This window comes from Heteronotia binoei, chromosome 21 (genome assembly GCF_032191835.1).
Source record: "Heteronotia binoei isolate CCM8104 ecotype False Entrance Well chromosome 21, APGP_CSIRO_Hbin_v1, whole genome shotgun sequence".
NCBI classification, from domain to species: Eukaryota; Metazoa; Chordata; class Lepidosauria; order Squamata; family Gekkonidae; genus Heteronotia; species Heteronotia binoei.
In genome coordinates this window covers 123,998,671-124,024,102 of record NC_083243.1, presented here as the reverse complement: position 1 = coordinate 124,024,102, position 25,432 = coordinate 123,998,671, and the positions used below count along the sequence as shown (strand labels likewise).

Below are 25,432 nucleotides of genomic sequence, written 5' to 3'. Positions count from 1 at the left end.
TTTATTTATATCCCGCCCTCCCCGCCAAGGCAGGCTCAGAGCGGCTCACAACCTTTAAAATCACAATAACAATATAGCTAACAATTACATTTAAACAGATTCAGGTCAGCCATTAATTAAAACAATTAATTAAAAACATTAATTATCCATTTTGTTCATGTACCTGCCTCTGTTTTGAAGTTTTAAAAAACTCATAGGATATCACATTGATATCTGCAGCCTCACAGCTACTTTAAGCTTGTAGTGCTTTTCTCTAGTGCCAGACTGTCCATTTCTTTTTTGCCTGCTCATGGGCCCTCTGGAAGGTTTCATCAGAGTAGTTTTCTGAAATGATGCTGCTGGACATATACAAAGTCTTTAGGATCAAACTTTCACGCAGCTATGTACTTGGATCTTATTCTGAAGCATATATGTGATGATGATGTGCCCAAGATATACTATAAACAGGCAGAATTTGTCTTCTATGACCTGAGGAAGGTTCTGCATTTTCTATTCTGGTTGTCCATCTTGTACACATAATGCATTCCTTAAATTTGACAATTGTAAGGCACCCCAGCTTCTGCAACATCTCGCTGAATAGGGCTGCTGGGTGGTTCATACCTATAGTTTTTTTAAATCCCTACCATTATCAATTTAGTACTACAGGCACTGACTGGATTAAACAAGAAGTAAGGTTGATGAAAGCTCAGTTACAAAACAGCTGCCAAACTGGAGTATGTCCTTACTGGCTTTGTAAGAATACCAAATTGTAAAGAACAAAAGTTTATGAAAATATTTTAGAAAGTAACTTTTTATTATTAAGGCACCCAAATATTTCTGCTCCATTCTATACAGTCATCATTCAAATAATCCTTGAACAATGATTATCCTAGCAAGGCACAAATGTTATCAAACATAGACAAAGAAAATTAGGAAAATCTATAAACCAAATTTCATCGTTTTTATACATCATTGAGATGTTTGACACTAGCTCTCCACCCCACAAAAAGAAGCATTTATCTACAAAGAATGCACACAGTATTTTCATAATTAATGTCATTGGGAAACAACAGCTGAATCAATAGGCTATAATGCCATCACTTGCCAAAAAAACAAAACTATATCCTAGATGATTCTGATTGATCTGGGATTGCATGAGCACATATTTTATGCATTTCTGCAACTGCCTAAAGCTATATTGTACCCTTCAGTCACAACAGATTGGAAAGACAAAAAAGGCTGGATGTATTGTTTGGAACAGCATGGTTGTTGCCATTTCAAAGGTCCCCTGCTCTTCCTTAGTCTCCAAGTAAGAAAATGATTGGCAATTGTTGAACTGAATACACCCATTCATAATAATAATTATGAAGCACACTAAATGTGTCCGTGTGTACTTTGTCAGCGATGGAACCTCTTCTTTACGTATGCAGCAATGCTATAACATCACATTGTAAAAAACAAAACAAAAAATACTGGGAGCTATAGAGGGGAGAGAATGAAATTGGATCTACTCTTGGGGAGGCAAAAATTGTGTGGAAAGTTTTATTTAAGAATGCCAGTGCAGAGATTTGTACTTGTGCAGATAGGGTCTTCAATTGCATCAGAACCAGCTAGTCAAGCTGAGCCTTGGAATTCCTTCTTTGTGTGGCTATCTTTGCTTTCTGTTCTTTTCCAAAATCAAGCAACAACCCACTGCACTTGTGGACTTTCCTCTTAACCCCCAAGATCTGATAAACTGGCTGTATTGAAGCTTTCTGTGTGGGTTGGAACAAGCCCCCAACTTATTTAAAATGCTTTCAGATCTTCCTATTACTGCATTCACATGTAAATAAAAGATTTAATCAGTTAAAATCGCTTAATGTAGTTTTCAGTGGAACATAGGCATTCATTCTTTGGCAGTCATTTAAAAAAAACCTCACATGATTGTTTCTTTTATTAATTGGAAAAGACTGATCTATAAATCAGGAATTCTGACATTAATATACAGGTGATAAAAGAGTTGATATTTTCCACTAGTTGCTTCACAAGCTACAGTTATTTTCATTTTGCACTGTAGTAAACATTTTATCACCCCATTCCATCAATTGCTTACAGCCATAGGACAACTGATGCAGGCATGGAGTTCTCTTGACAGTAAAAGGTGAAAAACAATTTCAGTGGAAGGACTCCATGAACACTCTGGGTTCCTGCAAGTACAGGATCTCACTATGCTTCCAAAGGCACAAGAACATTGGATTGGGGCAAATGGTTGGAATTGTAGACCCCCCTCCCCAAATACAAATATATTCCACATTTTAATGTGAATCATATTATGTCATTCTAGGAATACATTCATATAGTAATAATTTGACTAAAATATATGTCTATTCTTTTCTTGATCGTACTAATTAACCTATCCGGGGTAACTTGCTATAAAAAGGTACAGTACTAGAAATAAATAGTTCTACAGTTCAACAATCCACAAAATGGGTTGCTATTTCCAGTCTGTGTGTAATTTTCACAAGTCCTTTTAAAGCGCCAACTAATTTGACTACACTCAAGAAGATAGTGTGGACCTACATATACAGAGTCCCCAATGAAATGAGAAAGTAATTTCACTTAATCTCCTTTTTGGTTTTGTAATGGGCAGAAACAACCAAGTAGCTGTCTGGATTCATATCCTTGATGGTTGGAGACTTGTTCTGAATTGGCGATGTTTTGCCATCCACTCGAGAGATCTGCAGCATCCGGCATGGGTCATGTTTCAGCAAATATCCTGCAAATGTCTCCCATCCTCCTCCTACACGAACCATCACATGTTTGTTGTGGAGCATCTAGATTTGTAAAAAGAACAAAGAGGAGAAAGAAAGGACTAAAAAGACTTTTAAAAGTAGCATTTATGTTTGCAATTAGCTATCCCAAAGTTGCTTAAAACCAATTTAGTTCAATTAAATTCCATTGAAATCACTGAGACTGTGGGCTCTCATTACATGCTTAGATGACAAATAAACCAGGTTTGTCAGTGTGATAACAGGAAGCCACAATCAGTCCTGGTTCCTTTATCTGTTTCAATATATATATATTTTAATTAATGGTTGACATTATTAGAAAAAACACTTTTTAAAAATTATGTGTATTATACCTCAACATCTTAATATGGAAAGTGATCCTAAAAACATTTGTTTGTGACTGAGGATAGTGATTGTGGTACAATATTGAAAAATATTCTGGCTGACACCTCAAATAACTACTGTAAAAGGAATATGAAGTTTAAAAAACTTTTGTTTTTGTCACTAAAGTTAATAATGCTGTGTTTTCTTTTTGCCACTGACGTTATTAATGCTGTTAAAAGAATGCTCCAGAACAGATGGAGGTGGCAGAAAGCTTTTATGTGCTTTCTTGAGTCTGAGGCCATACAGTAACATCATAATTTCATTTTATATATATAAAATGAATATAAAATGAAACTATAATCCTGGTTTAGTATGATGTTACTGTATGGCCTCAGACTCAAGAAAGCACATAAAAGCTTTCTGCCACCTTCATATGTGTTTGTGTGTGTGTATGTATATATATATATATATATATATATAACATTGGGAATATTCAGCTTTTGCCCAGTGAGCTTTGCAAAGTAAAAATAAACTTAATTTAAAAACTATTGAAAAACTCCCTGTGTTAAACAAAAAAGTTAATCTAATAAAAGGGAAATGAGCAAAGCCTTATAGTAGCTCAAGGGGCCAGGAACATTAATAGCTTTCACACTCAGTACTAGCAATGCATATGAGCAATAAGCAAGATGTTGCATATGGGAACGGGTCAGGAAGAGACTCCTCCCCACCCGCAGCAACTCTGAGTATCCCTGAAAGAAGACTCCTATTCTTTGGAAACCGTTGGTGAAGGCAGTAATGTTTTCATCCAGTGTTTTATTATTTATTTAGGAAATCTATATGCTGTTTCTCCAGAGAGTTGCTTGAAGTGAATGGCAGGGTAAGAATATAATAAATGATAAAAAACAGACATATAGAGTTGCCAATATTAGAACAAGCCATAAAGCCATATGTGAAGAAATGCATTTTTTTTTCTTTGGAGTTTTGAAATAAGCAAAATTTTCACTCTTAAATTTTAAAAGTTTTCTCTCTCTCTCTGGGCAGAGAACAGACAGGAAGGGGAAAGTCAGTTCAACTCTTTCCCAGACTTACTTCAGCCCACCTTCATACAAATGCGAATGGGTTGATCAAGATCCCCCACCCATTCAAGCAGGGAACAGAGATTTGGAGAAATTAAGATTAGAAAGTCTTCAGGAAGAAGCTTCTGGAGATTTCAGGAAAAGCATCTTTGACCTGGCCTAACTGGGTCAGGGGGAGGGAAAGAGAGAAGATAAAATTCCTGGAAGCAAGGAGGAAGGTCTCTGAGTGTGCCGATTCCATTGAAACAGACAGAACTCTTAACTGAAGTCTGGAGGAGGCAGCTGTTGCTTTGTGCTGCCCGATGGGGGCTGGAGGGTAATAGGACTCCTGTAAACATCTGATAACTTTCTAAGTTAATGAACCTGCCTTATATTTAGCAACAGAGAGAACAGATAGGGACAGAGGAATTTAGGCTGGCCAATCCCCAGGTCCCGGTAGGGGTTCCCCCACTTTTGCAGGTTCTTTCCTGTCTCCAGTCAGGTAGCTGGTGGAGGAAAGCCCCACCCCCACAGCTACCATGTGCCTTTCCACCTCTGAAGGGTTAGAAGACTTGGGAAGGCCTTGGCTTTTTTAAAAGGTTTGTGTGTCTTTAAAACATTGGAACTATGCTGAATGGGGGCAGGGTGAGCCTGCAGAACAATATGGCTGTTGTGAGGAAGGGAAAGAAAGCACCCCCCTCTATTTGTTTTACAGTCCCTCCAGAACTCATTCGCACAGTAAAATAGAACCTCTGTGTTAATCTGAAGAACCTGGTTGAGTGTACAGCATTCAATAACTCCCATGGTGAGTAAATTGCTCCAGTGAGACCACAAAGTGTGTGCTGCCATACTGTGTTTATTTTGTCTGTACTGTGTGTGTGTGTGTGTGTGTGTGAGAGAGAGAGAGATGGAGAGAGAGAGAGAGAGAGAGAGAGAGAGAGAGTGGAAGCGCAGTCAGTTGCTGGGAGATGAGGGAATGAAGACTGTATTCAGGGGAACTTCACTGCTGTATTTTGAAAATTTATTTATGGGAATGGGGAAAGTCTTCTGGCCCCACCCCCAAAGTCCCCAGGTATTATCTGAGTTAGACTTGGCAACCCTAGAAGAATTGCATTTTACCCTTTTTCTTTTGAACCCTTGCTCAATCTGGTGGTGTGCTAAAAGTTTGCTTGTGAATTTTTATTTAAAATGAACACTTTATAACTTTATAACTGTGAAACACAGGCCTCCACGATCTTGGACACACTATTTTAAAAGAAGCAGCAGGAGAAAGGGGAGCACAGTCAGTTGGCAAATGACTTTTTGCCTAGTGATACAAAAGGCAGTAAGCAGTCACCATGGTCACCAGACTCTGGAAAGTGGGAGATACAGAGGCAAGGCCTCAGTACATAGAAGGGAAGCTGGGAGTCTTGCTCTTCCTAGTGGGCAATTCCTACAAAAGTCAAGTGGTTGAACTGAGAGGGAGAAAAGCACCTCCAGGTGTTGGAAAAACCCAGGAGAGCAGGGTGGGACAGGGCCTGCAGGCCAGAGGAGGACTGTTCCAGCACACCACAAGATGTAAAGCAACCCTCAATTTAGAAAAAGACCACTAAAAAGTTTTAAAATATAAAATACTTCCACCCCCATTTCTTCTGAGAGACTCCCAAGAGCTATAAAAGGTAATGTTTCTTCCTTAGCTTTTCCTCTTCAATTTGACAGTTTGATACTGTTTCTATAAGATTTAGCCACTCTACTGAAAAAGATGCATGTTGTGCTTGCTGTGCAATGGAAAAGGTTTAGTAATATTGTTTTAAACCTATTTGAACCAACTGAGTAATAGAAAGTTTCACTGTTGTTCCAGATTTATGTTTTAAATAGCAATTTGAGAAAAGAATAATAAACTGCACGCATACTGTACTTTAATTTGAAAACAATGTACTTTCCTTGAAAAATTTCAACAAAAGATCTGATTAATGTGCTTTTTGCAATGTTATTGTTGACTGGCTTCATGGACTCTCCTAGAGGAGAAATTGAAAAGCCAAAGACTTGGTAGGGCAAGAATTTAGCAACTGCTCAATCTAGTAGTTTTGTCTTTCATTATGAAATACATTCCAGATGTGCACAAATCTGATATTGCTGCCGAGCACATTAAAAATCAAAGTGAGCAAATGTCTAACTTAAGTAATAATTTCAGGAGATTTTATAATTATGAAGCAGATAAATCTTTATCATTGCTTGTTTATTCTGATGGAAAGTTGCCACAAGAGTGCTCTTTCCTTCAAGAAATATGCTTGAATTTTTGTAAGGGATTTGCAAGATGCTGAAAATGAAGAGATCCTAACAAAAAACGAGCAGCCACAGCTAAGTGTAAGGAAAATAAAATTATAGTAAAACTGACCCAATATATTTATATCAATGTATTTTCAAAGTCTGTTCACCTTATAATAGGTTCGCATTCTCCCTTTATTCTGCCCTCATGCATAAAGCAAGATTGAGGACTCCCTGCTTTGGGAAGTCTTTGATCTAACTATATTTTTGATCCAGCAAGGTGAACTATTTAGAGGGCCAGACTAGAATCTTGGAGACCCAGGTTTGCATCTCCATTCTGCTAGGGTGTCCTTGGGCCAGATTCAACTCAAGAAATATCTGGGGACTTTGAAGGTGGAGCCAGGAGACTTTAGGGGTGGAGCTGGAAGAAAGGGTATGACAAGTATGATTGAACTCTGAAGGGAGTTCTGGCAATCACATTTAAAGGGACGGCATGGCTTTTAAATGCTTCCCCTCCATTTGGAATAATGAAGGATAGAGGCACCTTCTTTTGGGGCTCATAGAATTGGACCCCTTGGTCCAATCTATTTGAAGCTTGTAGGGGTATTTTGAGGAGAGGCACCAGATGCTATGCTGAAAATTTGGGCCTCTACCTCAAAAAAACAACCCCCCAGAGCCCCAGATACCCACATATCAAATCTCCATTATACCCTATGGGAACCATTCTCCATAGGGTATAATGGAGTGTCCAGCAGACGCTTTCTGATGACCCTGAAGTAAGGGGGCCTTCGAACTGGGGGATCTGCTACCTCCAACTGGGGATTGGCGACCCTCACAGCCAAATTCACCTCACAAAACTGTTGTGAGGGCTGGCCCTGCCACTAGGTAAACTAGGCAATCACCTAGGGTGCCAGTCTTCTGGTGGCACCAAATTGGGTGCCCCCATATGACTCAATGAAGTTATCAGTGCAGGGAGGGGGTGCCAGAAGTTAGCTTTGGCTAGGGTGCCAGGCAGTCTAGGGCTGGCCCTGGTTGTGAGGATAAAAGGAAGGAGAGGAGAAAGATATGAGCTGGATCCCTATTGAGGAGAAAGGCAGGATATAAATAAATAAATAAAACTACAATTTGTTGTGCTATCCAAACTCAGGTGCTCTAACAAATCAGTTTGTTTCCTATCCACAAACTGAGATTCTAGAGCATGGTTTAATATAATTAACATCATACAACCCAGGGATGTCAACCTCATTTGGTACAAGGACCAGATCCGACATAAATGGGACTTTTGGGGACCAGGTCATGTGTGTCCTAAAATATAATACCAGGTAACAGAGATATAAATGTTATAAAGGACACAGACAAACACAATTAAAGATATATATTTTTAACTTAAAATACAAACATGCTTAAAACGCTCGCAGTATTTTGTTTAAAATGGAAAGGTGGTGGAATAGTGGGATTTGGCAATGCAATTTTAAAAATAAAACATCAAGAAAAAGCACAGCAATCACAGCAGAAACTAAAAATATAAAATGCTCTGGGCCTAGCAAAACATGAAATAGATGGGTAATACAAGCTTCTCCCCCTCCTGGGTCTACTCAGATTGGCAATGGCTCTTCAGTGTAATATTCCCCTTTTGCTATGGCTTCAGAGGTTAGAGTACTCATTAGGCCCCAGTTCTCAGGTCCATTCAGCAGAGACAAGCTGGCTCAAAGCATCAACCCATTATTTGCAAGGACACGACTCCAAGAAGCAAAAGCTTCAGTGGGCCATAGGAACTGGAAGTGAGGTGGAGCTAAGCCTCTTCCAGTGCTGGCTTCAAAAAATGTGTGGGTGCCTCAAAGCTGGTAAGGCTCAGCCTCATCGTGGCAAGCTGGGGGGTGGGGAGGGAAGCACAGCAGCAGTGAGGGGGCTGGCGGTGGTGGGGGTGGAGAGGCAAACTAGGTGGTTGTCTTGGGCGCTGGGAGGGGAAGCCCAATTTGCCTAGTTTGCCTAGTGGGCGAGTTGGCCCTCTTTGTAGCTGATTTACCACAGAGTTTTGTCCATGTGATGTCAGCAACATGATGATGTCACTTCCAGTTGATATCATCTTGTTGCTTTTCAGGCCAGTTGGGGTGGGTAAAAGTGGGGGTTTGTCTGCTGGAGGTAACCCTTAAGCAGCTGGAAGCCCAGTAAGGCCACATAGTGATTATCCACCAGGGTTAGGAGCTGTTCCTCTCTGTGCTGGGCAGATTCCCCATTAACCCCCGTTCTCTCTTGCCCTCTGTATTTCTCTTCCACTCAAAATTTTCTGGCTCCAAGGCCACCTTGTCCCCTTTGCTCCATGCAGCACTGGCAGTGGAGCAGGAGAAGCAGCTGAGCTCACCTACTGGAGAAAGACAGTGGTGGCACAGTAGAGAACAGTAAACCAAGCAACTGTGCCAAAAAGTACTAAACAATTAAAGTATCAAAATATTTATAAGTGCATAAGCATCCAAACTTTTTACAACATTTCCAAAAGTAACTAAAAATAGAAAGTCCCATAAGGAGTATGTCGATTACTCCGGGTGACTCTGAAGAAATTCTCAGTCTTCAAAGGGTTATAGTCACTCCCAAATCATTTGCAGAACGGAATCCATCCACAGATATCGGCTTCAAAAGAAAATTCACCTTCACGTGATCACCAGCTTGATACCACATTTCACTGTATACAGCTTTTTCATAAGCCGAACAAATATACTTGCAATGTCATCCTGACTAATTCTTGTACACACCCATTTCTAAATTCTCAAATGAAGCTGAGATCACAGCTTTCCATGTGAATGGGAAAGTCTGGATCTTCCTGGTCCCACCCTCATTGGTGCCGTCTTCCTGCCCCAATCCACCACAGCAGCCATTTCATAATCAGATGTTTGTTTGTTTTTTTAAATCTGCAATTGGATAGCATTATAGTGGTATAATGTTATAACAATGTATCTATCAGGCTGTCTGAATTCCCAGCTCTTGTTTTTTAAAAAGTAAATCTCCAGCAACATTCCTCAAAGGGAATGTTTTTTTTTCCTTGTATATGTGGGAGGGAGGTTGGTTTAAAAAATTAGCAGACCTTACACAGACATTGTTATAATGAGATATGATTGCTGATTTAAAAATGAAACCCAGAAAAGGCTGCAGGAGGCACAGGGTGGAGAATGTCAACTGCCAAAGGGCTAACACAGGGGACCTGTGTGGAAAGGTTGCCATGTAAAGCATCAGAGTTGCTACATTGTAACTACAGCAGTAATGGAGAAACCTCACAAGCCCCTTCCAACACAGAAAACAGAACAGATATGAAGATACCCAGTTAGGTTGAAATCTGACCAAACTTAGTGGAAGTTAAGCAGCCTAGCTCTGCACAATTGCAGCCAAAGGATTCTGCAAGGCATATATAATTCACAAATGGATAAAGCTTTCTTTACTAGTTTCTGTTGTGCCTTTAATCTTCAATCTAAAGGGGGGAAATAATATAATAAAATGGAGTCATAAACAATAATTAGACCTGGCTACAAGCACAACAATAGTAGATGACTTCTTGACTTCAAAGAAGATTCCAAGCCTGAAGGAAATGCCATTTCTCTTCTGCTAAGTTAGGCCTCAATGAAAGATTCATAAGCTCTGGAGTGGATCAATCAATGGAAACCTTTAGAGGTCACCCTTCTACCCAGGGAGCAAATGCTCTAAATCTGATACAATGATACACTAAAGGCATTTTCATTCCTTTTTATCACTAATTTCAGCTACACAAGCAGAACTGAATAACACGGAGGTTCTTACAGTTATTTGCAAAGTGTCAGCAGCTTAAACTTGGATATTCAACAATTCTTTACCCGAGGCAATCTGTTGTTATTTCAGATATGAAAGCCTCTTAACAGATTTTCTGTTGGAAAGGAAATGGAAATATTTATGTTGCATTAGAAAGCCCCCCCCCCCCCATTTATACACAAACACCAAATCAGGAAGCTGGCTTGAACAGTCAGCAGAAAATCTGTTACCACAATTTTATTCTTCAGTGCATTTTCAAGGTCAGTAAAGAATTCCCTGTTCTTTTAAAAGGCAAGCCATTTGGCTAGGTGCCTTCCTTTTTATACTATTTCCTTCTTCCTAGCAGTAAGGAATACAAACCAAGGAAAACCCAAGATACCCATAAAATCAGCCAAATGTCCATTTTCCCAGTATTCTGTCCACAGCAAAAGACAGTAAATGGCCTCTAGGAAACTCATAACCAAAGACTTCTGAAGTTATCTTTTGGTGATTTTAATTTACTAACCCAATTACAAGCCTTGAATATGGTGGTGTTATTTTTATCCATCATGGCCTATGAGTAAATCTTTCTTCTATAAATTTGTCTAACTCTCTTAAAAGAACTGGGGAAGGCAATGGCAAACCACCCTGTAAAAAGTCTGCCGTGAAAACGTGAAAGCAATGTCACCCCAGAGTCAGAAATGACTGGTGCTTGCACAGGGGACCTTTCCTTTCCTTTTCCTTAAAAGAACTGGTCATGGTAGCATCTGCCACACAGCAGTAATAATTTCATGTGTAAAATATGCATTGGCAAGGGGGACATGAATTTTAGATAGGAAAATTACTGTTTCGTTCTACTACACATGATCGTACGTTAAATAAGTTTGCCCTGACCTGAAGAGAGATGACAAAAATGTGTCATTTTTTACAATAATCAATGTTCAGAAATATGAAATATAAATGAAGACTGGAATTTTGAATAGTGCCTCAACTTTTGATGTTGTGTTTCACAGGTGTATCATATTTTCAGAAAGTATTCCAGGTGAAGTTGTAAAGGAATGGACTTGCAGGACCCTCCTGTTCCTTCTGGTTGGCACCCGGGAAGTCAGAAAAGCACCATAGTTGTCCCAACTCTCCAAATTTCTTCATTTCCCCTTTGCTTCAATTCTGGGGGTGCCGAAACAATCTGGTAAACCCCACTGTCACCAACAATTCTGAGAATATCCTCTGCTAAATGAAGTTGTACATCTAGCATTCTGTTTCTGTGTTGCTATTTAGAGGCCTTGGCTCATTGTTTCCCACTACTCTTATTCATACAAGTATGGAGATGATTTATTTCATGTTTTGCAATTTAAGGTGTCTTGCTGTCCCTTTCTCTTACCATACTTCAAACCAGGGGCAGGGCAGGTGGTGCCCCATGTTGATTTGGCTGTGCCCCTTTCAATGTGGTGGTGCCCCCACCCCAATCTCACCTGCTGCCTGTAGCCATTCAGACACAGCAGAAGCCAGAAGGAGGAAGAAAGAGAGAGAGGAGGGACTGTAGGTGGCATCTTGGAGCACAGAAGGAGGGGCTTAAAAGGAAACCTTGGCCTCCTCAGCCTGGCTGGGTATTCCCCCTCCCTCTCTCTCAGCTTGTCTTGGAATTCTCTCTGGAAGTGCAGAAGGTGCTTAAAAGACCACATGGCTTCCATGGCTGCTGTGAAGTTGGAGGGGAGAAGCACTGACTGCCAGCTTGCTCTCTCCAGGCTGCCCTGGCTTGAGGCAGGGAGCACAGCCTGGTGGCTTCTGCTGCTGCCCACCCATCCGGAAGTGCTGCAGGACTGGGAGGGCAATGCTGGCTGGGGTGGCTTCCTGATCTTATCCCTTGCCATGTCAATCCCCCCCACTGGTGGCGTGCCTCATCCAGCATCATTTCCTTCCTCCCTCTCCTTTTAATTAAGCACATTTCTTGCACTGAGCTCCCTTCTGCTTAAAGTTTCTCTTTTCTGCAGGGGAAGTGATCTCGCTAAGTGTATTTATTGTATTTTTTATTTTGTGACATCAGAGGTGACATCATGCCTCATAGGTTCCCCTGGTGTCCCCACTGAAGATTTTATGGCTTCAGGCCTGTTTCAGATAGGAAGACCAAATAGGCATGATATTTTTTTTTCCAGAGAATATTTAAAATCAGGCCTCATTTTGGGCAAGTGCTCACAGGAATGGAGCTCTAGAACCTCTAAATGTTATTGTGCTTTTTCTTTCTCCCCTCCCCCAAAATACCTGCTTCTGGGCTCCAGTGTTCAAACTCCCCATGAGAATTTTGCTGAGCTCTAAGATTTGACAAACTTTCTAATATTTTTTGCCACAAAATTATCAAAACATATAAAGCAGACAGATGAAAATCTTCATCATTCCACTGTGGCCACACAGGAAAAAGTAATTTTAAAAGTACAATGGGAAGTAAGGTTTTATTATGACAATTATAAATCAAGAAGATTTTTAAGGTAGATGCTGAGCTGATATAATTTAGTGCACCTTCCAGTGATGTCAGGGGTGTGTGGCATATGCAAATGAGCTGCGATAATGAGCTCCGGTACTTCTTTTTCTACAAAATAATCTATTTAAAATATAAGAATAATAAATGGATAAAAAGAGTATGTGTGTTGTGTTCAAGCACGGAGGTTGAGCAAGAGAATGAAGAAAAGGTGAAAACTTGCAATCCCTGTTCCCTACACTTGAAACTTTACCTAAACAATGTCTAATTAGGACAGGCTAGCTTAGAGAGAGAGATTCTTTATATCATGGGTATACATAACCTCTTTCATCCTGTCCTTTGGGAAGACATTACTGTCTCTTCCTGTCCCAAAGAAAGGATTTGAACTTAACAGCATCCAGTGAAGCTGATGAGCAGTTGATACAGACTGAAGAAAAGAAAATACTTTTTTACACAATGAGCAATTATAATGTGGGATTCACTGCCTGAAGATGTAATGATGGCCACAGGCATAGATGGCTTTAAAAGGGGATTAGACAGATTAATGAAGGTAAATCTATCAATGGTGATCTTGGTGAATGAATACCAGTGCCAGGAGGCAACATCAGATAAAGGTTTTGGACTCTATGCCCTGTGGTTCCAGGAAAAGTTGGGTCACCATGAGAGGGTGCTGGACTAGATGGACCACTGGCTTGATCCAGGTATAGAATGATGAAATATTTAAAACTCATGTATGGCCTGTTCTGTACTAATGACATTAAGGACATCTTTACCAACAATGGGTCTAAGAAATGATAAACAAGAAAACTTTGTATTATGTACTTAAGTACTGTCAAGTTGTAACCAATTTATGGCAACTCCAGCAAGAGGTTTCAAGGCAAGTGAGAAGGTTTGCTATTGCTTCCATCCATACCATACCATACCATAGACCTTTATTGGCATTGATATAAGAATACAGTATACTTTAAAACCAACAGTAACACTATAGAATATAATAAAACCTAAAAAAAACCAGCATTAAGTTAAATGACATAAAATAGCTGTGGGCTATGCATGAGTAAAAGCCTCTCTGATTTGGATCGCAACCTGTAAAAAGCAAGCAACGTGAGTAGTGACAAAGTTGTGTTTCCCGTGGAGTAAAAAGCGAACCTTGGCATTGTCAGAAAGGCCTTGATGGTCAAAGAGCAGAGCATCTAGGTATCTTGCTCGTGGACGAGCTCATGGGCAGTCCAGAAGAACATGAGGGACCGTTTCGATGACTCCTTGGCTACAAGGGCATCGTCTAAGATTGCGGGGGATTCTGTGGTATCTTCCGGAGAGGATGGCTGATGGCAATGCATTAAATCTAGCCAGCATGAGTGCTCTTCTTTGGTGAGGATCAGTTAAAAAGAGGAAATAGGGAGCTAAAAGCCCAGGAGTCTGGGATAAACCCAGATAGCTTGGGGAGCAAGTTTTCCGAGCTGCCTCAGTTAGGCGTTGCAACTGGATATCTAGTAGTCTGCGTTTGATGGATTGAAATACCGCAGAAGCAGAGGATAGATAAAATGCATCCAAGGAAATTCCTATGGATGTGATTTTCTTTTGGATCAGGGTCAACCATTTGGATGGTCGTCTCCAAGCAGGCTTGTCTTTACTAGTCTCTCAGCAATCTAAATTTAAAGTGCTGGAACTACCTGCTTGCAACCCCCTTGCCCATGCTTTTCGTTTTAGCTGACATAGCTTTGTGTTTATTGTTAATGTCTACCTTCCCCCCTCTCCTGACAAAGCTTCGCTATGCTTCCTTTGGGATCGTATGACCACATATCTCGAACAAGTTGAGCACCTCTTTCCTATGACAGATATTATTTTGCTTGGAGATTTTAATACTAGAATTGGTAAAGACGACCGGGACCTCTTGGCTCTCTTGAACTTAGACCCCAATGTTTCCCTCCCTTGCTTTTTTAGGTCTGGCAGGATTTCTAAAGATGCCCGCATCAACCAGGCGGGCATTCTATTTGCTAAGTATTGCATCCAATTTGACAAACTAGTGTTAAATGGCTCCTCTGACAGGGATTTCCCGGGGGAAGTCACCTTTGCATCAATCAGAGGCTGCAGCGTCTTAGATTATATTTTAATCCTCCATCTTTTAAAGATTATTTAGTGCATTTTTTATATTGGCTTCCATCCAAGTATCACCCCTGTTCATCTTCTGAGATCTGACAAGATAAGGCTATACCGTGCCACCTTCCTCCCAATAAACCCTGCACTATCAGCTCCTAATTCACAGGATTTCCTTATTAACCCATACATTTTCCTAAGAAAAAGGAGGCAAAGCATTCATCAACCTGAATCAACCTGTTTGTACCATTATTATGGTCACTGTAGCATACACGAAATCTGTTCCTAAGTATGAAATGGAAAGGAAAATGAAGTAGAATGAATTAACTGAAGCACTTCAGCTACCTACACTAATTTAATTGTTATTACAGGCTATTTGGTTTTACATCACTTATACTTTCCCACTGGATTCAAATTACCAGCCATTTTACAAATAGTAAATGACTACAGTCAGTAAAGGAAGTCTCATGTTTGACAAAGTTAGTCTAACAATAGGGATTTAAAGAAACTGGATCTAGAATTTGAAACACTTCTGCATCCTGGGAAACAGTGCACTATGTTTTCAAACACCTACTTATATTTTCCATTTGCAAATTATCTTTGCAGGCAATTTATCCCTAAAGAGAATTCAGCCCCTTCCCAGCCGAGCAGCGTTCGCCACTAAGGCTGGGGGCCGTCCATTGCCTCCCCAGATGGATTGAGGCAGTGGACTCTTCCAACATCTGGGTGGGAGTGAGGCGCGGCCTTAAAAGGCCAGCCCCGCCCCCAGTGGAGCACTTCAGCATTTGATCTCGGACAAGCAGAGTGCGTCTGCTGCGTCCTGAGCAATGGGGGTTGACGAGGCTCGTTGGGAGCCAGCTGGTAGTGTGGATGGCCACGCGGGACAGATGGGCGGTGGCGCAATCCGCGCCGCATTTTGGAGGCCATCGGCTGGTTTTTCTTCGTCCCAGGCGTGCCGGGAACATGGAGCTTCGTCGTTGTCAGCTGCGTTGACGGCTTTTTTCGGGGCTTTTAGAGTACCTGAGTTGGTTGCACTTTCCCGTAATGATGCTTCTGCAAGAGCCCTGCAGTTTGGGGACTTAAAATTATCTAGTGACCAGGTGGCCTTATACTTCTGCCGGTCAAAGACTGACCAGAAGCAGCATGGCTGCACGGTCACTCTTGGGCCTTGCTCGGAGAAGGAGTTATGCCCAGTGGTGGCGCTGAGGCATTACATTGAGTTGCGAGGTGGGTCAGATGGTCCTCTTTTTCGCCATGTAGACATGTCACCTTTAACTAAGTATCAATTTTGGATTGTCACTAGCCGTGCCTTGGCGCAGCTAGGGCTTGGGGGGAGGGGATAAAATTCGGCACCCATTCCTTCAGGATTGGAGCCGCCTCCATGGTGGCGGCGCTGGGTTACGGGGGTGAGGACATTCATCGTGTGGGACGTTGGAGGTCGGGGGTCTATTGATCTTATATTCGGCCATTTCGGCCTTGAAGCAAGGCCTCTCTGCATTAGTGTCCCCCCCCCTCTTTCCGCTCAGCTGCTGGGTTAATGTCATGTTTGTTTTTTGATGGTTTTAATGGCTTTTTTCTTCTACGTGTTGTGGATGGCATTGAAAGGAAAAGGATCCTTATATGTGGCCACAGTACTGTTTTTTGGGCGGCACATCAGGCCCGACGGACGCTGGTTGGTTTGCAGCTGGGCCTGAGTGACAGAGCCATCATTGAGTGGCAGGGCCGCCGGGGTATGAGGTGGTCAGGGCTCCTGCCACTGCTGTTCGAGGGCGTGAGAGGCCCTCCTCCACAGATTTTGGTGATACATCTGGGAGAGAATGACTTGGGCCTGATGAAGGGGAAGGCCCTTTCGATTCAGGCCCAGGTGGATATTGCCTTGATTGGCAAGAGGTGGTCGGGTGTCCTTATCCTATGATTGGCCATGTTGCCACACTGGGTGTGGCGGGCAGCTTGGGACCCAGCAGGTCTGGAGCGGGCTCAGATTAAGGCAAATAGGGCCTTGCGGAAAGCCTTAAGCAGGGGACTTGGAGTTTATGTGCCTCATCCTTCCATTCATGCTAGTCTTGCGGACTTGTATAGGGAGGATGGGGTTCATCTTTCAGTAAAGGGCAATGCGGCCTTTTTGGCCGACTTGCGGCAAGGGCTGGTGCAGGCCTTAGGGGTTGGTTTGGGTACAATGGCCTAAGCAGAGGCTTGGCACTGTCAGTGGCTGTTTATTGTTGGGAATATGTTTTGGGGATTGGTGAGCTCCCATAGCACCGCACCAATTTTGGTGAATGGCCTCCCTTGGGGACCGTTAAGCTATATGGCCCAAGGTCGGCTCCAGGGAGACTGGGGATCCCGTCACATGGTGAGTGTCCACATTTCAGGCTGTACGGCTTTGGGGATGGTGGAGCCTTGGTGAGCGGCGATCATTTGGCTGGGCCGGCCGGGTCTGAGCTGTTGGTTTGGTTCATACCTGGGGCTTTGGGGGCTCGCCCATTTTCAGGTCAAGGAGGTGGTCTGGCTTGACCCCTGACTTGATCTGTCCCCATGCTTTTTGCCCTTGCCGTTAAGTTAATAAAGTGGCCCTTTAATCCACCTCTGTGCCTGTCTCATTATTCCTACTTGGGGGGCAATAATGCCCTACTTCTTCTCTTAGGCTGATGATGGCCACACCTTCTCTATAGATATTTTCTTTCTGTGCTGTTTTGTATGTAATATAATTGTTCTAAGATAGTAACTTATCTATGTAGCTTTGCTGATAATTGAGGGAATGTTTGTTTTGTAAAACTGCTGTTGACGAATATAACAATAGGGACTCAACAGATCAATTGTAAAATAGAATATTTGAAACAGCATATGAAAACTACTTAATGATGGCATAGTGTAAGATTAACCCCATTAGAAAATGGAAAAAACTGTTATCAGAGGTCCCATCGAGTGATTTTTTTTTGTACTGTCAAATGCCTAACACACAGTCTCTGCTTTATGGGATTTCCTTCTTCCCATCTGTCCTAACTACTGAACAAAATCTATCAGATTCTCAACAGAATAAGCACTGAGCTTTGCTATTAATAACAATATAGATGTCAATGACAACAATTTCTAGTGAAGTCTGGTGCCTGACAATTCAGTCCTAAGCAGAATTACACTCTTATAAGTCCACTGACTAGGAGAGACTGAGATATAAGTCAAAAGGTCTCTGGCTTCGACCCTGAGGTGTCAATTCCACTAGTGCTAAAAAACAACAAAGCAAAAAGCTCACAGCTATAACAAACTGCAAAATTTATAGAAATAATGCACACAATGGAAAGTCAAAACGCTTAACTTGCAACACAGTTGCAAAGCATGAACCCAACCTGAAACAATGAAAGCTGACTTGAGAAAGAATACAGCGCTGTTTTGCACAGGCTGCAACCTTATAGTTAGTTCTTAAAGAGCCCAAGCTCCAATTCCTCCAGCAGCCATGTGGAACAAACTTCTTGGACTGCAAGTCCTAGCGAGTTGTAACATGTCCCAAATTGTAGAAATGAAAAGCGCAACAGTGGACTGGTAATGAAACTGTTTCCCAGATGACTGCTTAATCAGGCGCTAATCCTTCAGGTTAGGGACCCTCATTCACAACCATCACAGTTGCTTATTGAGTCAGCAAAAATGCTGACGCTTATGGAAGCCCAGGATTCCACTAGTGCTGCAGCAGCTCCTCTGAGGGACTGGTCTTTTACACCAGAGAGGAGGGGAGGGAGATTTTTGCTGATGCCCACCTCTTATTTCAGATACCCAATTTGCTCCCCACAATGTTCCTTCAGGTCCACTGACCTGCAGGAGCAGTTTAGGAAAGTACAGAAAGCTACAGGGGAGGAGATGTCTCCACTCGTGCTGATTGGATTTAATCTTCTGCTTAGACACACTGATCAGTCCACTTAAGTCTTTCCATCTGCACTGAAGTTATAACAATAGTGAACTTTTGGGGGGTAAGTATAAAGTATGTGAGTTGTTAAATGTACTTTAATTGAAAGAACTTTAATAATATTTATTCTCCTTATGGTATTGGTGTTATCCTTTATTCTGAAGGTTCATGATCACATAGAACATCATATCAGGGCTGATGGTGTAATCAGCCAAGCACTTTGATCCTCCCAAATGGATATGAAGTACTCAGTCAAATAGCAACATCTGGTTCCTGTCCTGCAGTCATCAGCCTCCCATGCTCACCCCCAACTTTCCTGATACCACAGAAAGTCCAGTCTTTACAGGTCTTATGGATTTCACAGTAATTCTGCAGATGTCTGATCACTCTCTTGTGGGGTGAAGCTTTTGGAAAGTCAGATAATTCACTTCCTGTTTTGCTGCCATTCTTCCCCCGAGTTACTGACATGCACTGCAAAGCATTACTTGTGTGTTTCATTGCCCCCTCCTTCTGTCCATTCCATTCACCCCTTTCTCCCCAGCTGAACTGGAGAGAGCTCCCTCCGGAGCCGCCACCTCACCCATTACTTCCCTGAACTAAGGCAGCTGTGTGTGAGAGATGCAGTTAGCAAGGTATAAATCACACACTGGAACTTCTCAGAAATCTGTTTTCTTCCCCCAGCTTTGAAACATTTGAAACATTGAATTTATCAAATACAGTTTCAAAAACACTTTCCCCACACCCAAGTGCATATCCCAGCAACCTCTTCCAGCAATCCCATTGATCATCATTCTCCCAGAAGTTTGAAGCAATGCTTCCCATAAGCACTTATGGGCATGCTCAAAAGACATATGATTAAAAAATGCCCACCACCCCACTGCATGGCTGCCATGACTGATCAATCAACCACGGGGTGAAAGTTCATTGATTCACCAGCTATGACCACACCTCAAAATGATCTGGCCATAGTGACCCCTGCTATAATCACATCCAAGAAGAAGAAGATATTGGATTTATATCCCGCCCTCCACTCCGAAGAGTCTCAGAGCGGCTCACGATCTCCTTTACCTTCCTCCCCCACAACAGACACCCTGTGAGGTGGGTGGGGCTGGAGAGGGCTCTCACAGCAGCTGCCCTTTCAAGGACAACTCCTACCAGAGCTATGACTGACCCAAGGCCATGCTAGCAGGTGCAAGTGGAGGAGTGGGGAATCAAACCCGGCTCTCCCAGATAAGAGTCCGCACACTTAACCACTACACCAAACTGGCTCTCCAAGTTAGACTACTGTAATAAACACTACATGGGGCGGGCTTTGAAAATAGAATGGAAACTTCAGTTGGTACAAAATGCAGTGGCTTGATTATTGTCAAGAGTTGGTTACAGGCAAGATCTGGATTGTTTACCTATCTGCTTCTGGACATTATTCAAATCTGGTTCTTACTTTAAAATCACTAAATGGGTCTGTAATGCTTCTAAAGTTTCCTTCCAAACTTTGGTTGACTTGAAACTTTGGTCAGCCTGGCCTGGCTTCTTAAATTTCTGCTAGGCCTCTTGGCTTAAAAAAACAACTTTAAACTATGCTGTCATAAAGAGATAATTGCTAACAGCCTTCTAGTAAAAGCATCAGCATCTGAGGAAGTTGATACTGTTATCTCCTTACTGGCTTCCAGTTAGAGAATTCCTTACAGCTGTGGGTAAGCATCTAGCCTTGGACCCAAGATCAAATTAGCTGGCATTTGACTTGATTCCCATGACAACCAAGTGAAAGGTTACATCATCCAGTGGGCTCTGATTGGCTCTTTAGGCCTGGAGGCAGTCAGACTCTACTCCTTATAGTTAGTATGCTTTGCCTAGAAGTGGTTGTGGTCTGGTCAGGCTGCTTGACCCACTAACACCCTTGCTATGTCACTGGCTAAAGGCTGTTCCTGAACGCTGAAGGCCTTTATTTCATCTTGTGAATGCTAAGTCTCTTTGTTTCTTGGAACCTGGTAACTATGCTAGGAAATGTATTAGTTAGCTGGAAAAGATTAGTTTGCCTTCACTGTCCCAAACCTAAGTCCAGTGGCTTAGACTTGCTCGACTACGGTTAACTTCTGTTTTAGAAATTCAGTGTTGCAAGTCCTACCTTGCTGGACTGACCTTCTGATTTAGTTTCCCTGTAAGGCTTAGAGGTTTGCTCTTTCCTCTAGAGACCTTGGGAATAATTAAATGAGCCTGGTGGCAGACTACCCTGTTTAGCCTGAGAGAGGGCTTAGACTCTCTGCAGGATTTGTTTAAAGTTTTATCCCTGCTTTTGTTAATAACTGTACCCACCTCTATCCCTGCTTTCCTGGATTTGGGTCAGGGGGATAGAGGGGGAATCCAGGTCAGGGCCAGGATATCGGAAGGACTCCCCCCCCCCCCCGCCTACTATCCAGCCTGCCAGTTCAGATCTGCTTATCAAATCCTGTTCACTGTGCTACAGGCTTTAAGAAGAATTGAAGAAGAAGAATTGCAGATTTATACCCCGCCCTTCTCTCTGAATCAGAGACTCAGAGCAGCTTACAATCTCCTATATCTTCTCCCCTCACAACAGACACCCTGTGAGGTGGGTGGGGCTGAGAGGGCTCTCACAGCAGCTGCCCTTTCAAGGACAACATCTGCCAGCGCTATGGCTAACCCCAGGCCATTCCAGCAGCTGCAAGTGGAGGAGTGGGGAATCAAACCCAGTTCTTCCAGATAAAAGTCCACGCAGTTAACCACTACACCAAACTGGCTCCCATTGAACACTACATGGGGCTGTCTTTGAAAATAGAATGGAAACTTCTGGATCATGTAGAACATCATATCAGGGCTGATGGTGTAATCAGACAAGCACTTTTAAGAGTTCAAGTGGGTGGTAGTTAGAGACACAGCACCTTACTTCTGGAAGCCCTCCCTCTTAAAGCTCTTCTGAAGCTTCACTTCCTTTTAGACACCAGGTCAAAGCACATCTTTATATCCAGACCTTTAATTACAGGTTTTATATTACCAGTGTTTTTAAAATTATCTTTTCCTGGTTAATAGATGGCTTGTTTTCATACTGTCATGTTTTAATTATAAGCCACCTCAAGCAGGACTGAAGAGGCAGCATGAAAATATATAATTTCATTTTTAAAAAACAAAAACAAAAAACGAAACCCTTTGTAATTGCCTTTGAGTCCCAATGAAAACAGTAGACTATAAATGAAAAAAATAAATATGTAGAGACATGTATACCTGTGGCATAATGTATGTGACACACACATGTGGTAGGCGAAGGCATGAGCTGCAATTGCATGTAGAGCCCTATGGTGGGGGGATGGCCATGATGATTAAAGCTTTTACCCCTGTAAACATTCCATTTGAAGCCTATCATTAAATGTGAAACACATTTAATACATGCTGTGGCCCAGTTGTCTGAAATGTTAGTTTACCAGCAGCCTACTGATCATTATTGCGAAAAGCTTAACACATGTCAATAAATGTGATGAGATACATGTTCTACTTCATAGTGCTAGGAAGGCACCCAAATGAGGTGTTCACTTCTAAGTGAGTTGTCTTACTATTTTCCTTTGTTTTCAGAAGTGTAGGCTTACTTTTGGCCAGGCGAGCTGTTTTTGCTTGTTACGTTTTGAGAACTTTAAAAAAGCTTAAAAGACCTTGTGTAACAAAGGAATAAAGGTAAGGCATTTTGATTTTTAAGCTGCTAAGCAAGTGTTTACATGGCTGAAAAGCTATAGTATTTCATAACTATGATAACTTGAACAGCTAAAAAACCCTAATGTCAGCAATGGAATGACAGGTAATATGGAAAGCAGACATTACATTGTCAGATTAAACCTCCTCCAATCTGGCCTGCTGATTTGCAGTGTTATGAAGCCATTCCACAACAACATGATATAAATTCTTCTGTTCTGTTGGTGTCTTGCCACAGATGAGATTAATAATGATGTTACAATGTAGATCCTCCACTTCTTTAACAAAAGTTGCAAGATGGAGATTGTTAAGTAATTCAGTCCTTCCTATTCCAGTTGGGGGCAGAGAAGCGTCATCAAAATAGCATTGTATTTTCTAGGTGGGAAAGGAGGTGTTTCCATATCTGACAAAGGACTAGCAAATATGAAAAGCAGCCACTGGATGGCAGATGCATTCTGTGTATAGATTATATAGGCCATGAAACACCAGGACCATTTCATACCAAAAGGACAGGATGGTATTTCAGTTCAGTTTGAGAAAACAAAGTATATCCTTTGTTATTATCTGATATGAGGCCTTGGATTCAGCAGGAGCTCAAAGGAGCACAGCTCCTGAACCTTTCTGATGGTTTCCCCTCCTCCTCCTCACTTTGTCCATTGAATAGTAGGTGCAGCTGCATAACAATCCCTGGATTGGATGAGTTCCACCACCTATTATTCTACAAAGTGACCCCTGTCTGAAATCACTGGAACTTCAGATAACTGCGTGGGCAGTCACCAAGGGGTCATCTACAAGTACAGTCCTTAAAATATGTCCCTAGCATCTACAGTTCTCCAAGGAGAAAACATAATAAAGTTAAAGGGTCTTTAGCTTCCTTCAATATACACTCCAACAGAGCAAAAAAGGCAACAATTCAGAATCAGGCCTCTCAGAGCTTCCTTGATCCTCTGATATAAACTGTCCAGAAAAGCCTGATCTAAACAAAACAACTTTCCACATTCCAAGTTGGTGACTTGTCTGGCATGAGTACTTGCTTCAAGTATTGATCTTTAACAAATGTTAATCTGCTTTGCACAGTGTAAAGGATTTCCCATTATGATATTATTTCCCTACCTTGGAGGCTTTGCATCCCATAAATCATTGTAGTCTTTCTAAAGAAAACCGTAGGGGTCAGCTGCTTGGATGTAGCCTGAATGTTTTCTTGGGGAAAAAATTTCCACCCAGGGGCACAACGTTGTCACTTCTGCTGTAGCACAAAATCCACCCCCCCCCCCCAATATTGCTCTTGGGGGGAAAGGGACCTCAAATATTATAGATGCAGAAAATTATAATCCAGTGAAATTAAATAAAAATGATCAAGTGACTGAAGCATCTTCCTATGAGGAAAGGCTTTTTAATTTAGAAAAAAATCACATGAGTGCAGTGTGTATGTGTGGAGGTGACAGATTTTATAAAAATAGTGCTAAATGAAAGATTTATCAACTCAAATGACAATGTGAAAAGATTATTTTTTTTCTCTTTCCCATTATACCACCATTATCACTGAGAGAAGCTCATGTAGAGCAGATTCAGAACATAGAAAAGTGAGTACTTCTTCACACAACGTTTAATTTTGGAATTCAGTGACACAGGGGATAAGGAAAATATCTCTTCCAATCATTCTGTAAATTGCCATAAACTTGTTTTGGTAAAGTTCATTTATTAATTCTGATGACTTAATCATGACTGAGCCTCCATGTTTAGAGGATACAGTGAGCACAGCTAATCAGGGCTTTTTTTGTAGAAAAATCCCAGCAGGAACTTATTTGCATATTAGGCCACATACCCTGACACCAAGCCAGCCAGAACTGCGTTCCTGCTCAAAAAAAGCCCTGCATGGCTTTATAAGGGTTAGGACACATTCCAAGGTAGACAGGTCTGTCAATGGCAATTGACCATAATACATGAATGAAAAACCATGTCCACAAGGTGGTATATCTAATAACACTTTGAAGCACCAATGGAAAACAACAGGGAAGGGTTTCATGTAAGATTCCAGTGAATGGCTACTGGCATAGATGCTGGATTTAGATTGGCCCTTGCACTGATACAAGTCAATTCTTACTTTCTCATGAGGATTCAACAGATTTTTGTATTTTTATCCTGCTCTTCTAAGGAAGGGATCCTCAGAAGAGTTTACTTTGGAACTTTAATAAAGAGTAGGCACTGACTATCATGGGAGTTGGTATGAGTCACAAAATGGTTGCCATGTCAGACAACTGCAAGAGACAGGAAGTTCCAAGCCTAACAACTTCCTATGATAGATGCAACTATTTCTGAATAGCCATTTTCAGTCAGTCAGGTCCCGACGCTCTAGGAAGGGGGCCAACTATTTCTGAATAGCCATTTTCAGTCAGTCAGTCAGTCAGTCAATCACATTTTATTTGTATCCCGCCCTCCCCGACCAAGCAGCTCAGGGCGGCTAACAGCAAAAAACTCAATACATACATTATATAATAAATAACATTTAACTACAATTAATTAAAATCCATTAAAATTCTAAAAAACATTAGTGCATTTAGTGCTATATTCACTGGCAAGTTTACTTGGTGGTTTTAGTAGTTTCAGCTGGTGAAGGCCGTTTGGAACAAGATGGGTTTGCAGGCCCTGCGGAACTGTTCAAAGTCCTGCAGGGCCCGCATTTCTTCTGGGAGCTGATTCCACAGCTGTGGGGCCATAACAGAGAAAGCCCGAGTACGGGTACTCTGGAGTCTTACCTCCTTTGGTGACCGTTGCTTGAATCACTGTTGCCAGGTCCCGACGCTCTAGGAAGGGGGCCAACTGCCTTGCCCGCCTCAGATGAAAAAAGACGGTCTTGGCAGCGGCTGCTATCTGGGCCTCCATTGATAATGAAGGCTCCAGTAGAACTCCCAGGCTTCTGACCTGGCGCGCTGCTTTCAGTGGCGCCCCATCAAAGACAGGGAGAGGTATTTCCCCTCCCAGAGCGCCCCGACCTAAGCAAAGGACCTCTGTCTTCGCTGGATTCAGTTTCAGCCCGCTCAGCCTTAACCAAGTTGCCATGGCCTGCAATGCCAGGTCCAAGTTCTCTGGGGTGCAGCCAGATAGCAGATAGAGCTGGGTGTCATCTGCATACTGGTGACACCCAAGC

At 42.0% G+C, this 25,432-nt stretch overlaps 1 protein-coding gene across 1 annotated transcript in view; it reads right to left on the bottom strand.

Moving 5' to 3' along the window:
• Positions 1-762: 762 nt before the first annotated feature.
• GAS2 (growth arrest specific 2) overlaps positions 763-25,432 on the bottom strand; it is a 242,727-nt gene continuing 218,057 nt past the window's right edge. Inside the window, exon 8 of the mRNA XM_060262743.1 lies at positions 763-2,792. Coding sequence (XP_060118726.1) covers positions 2,574-2,792 — 219 coding nt within the window. The 3' untranslated portion in view covers positions 763-2,573. The remainder of the gene's footprint in view (positions 2,793-25,432) is intronic.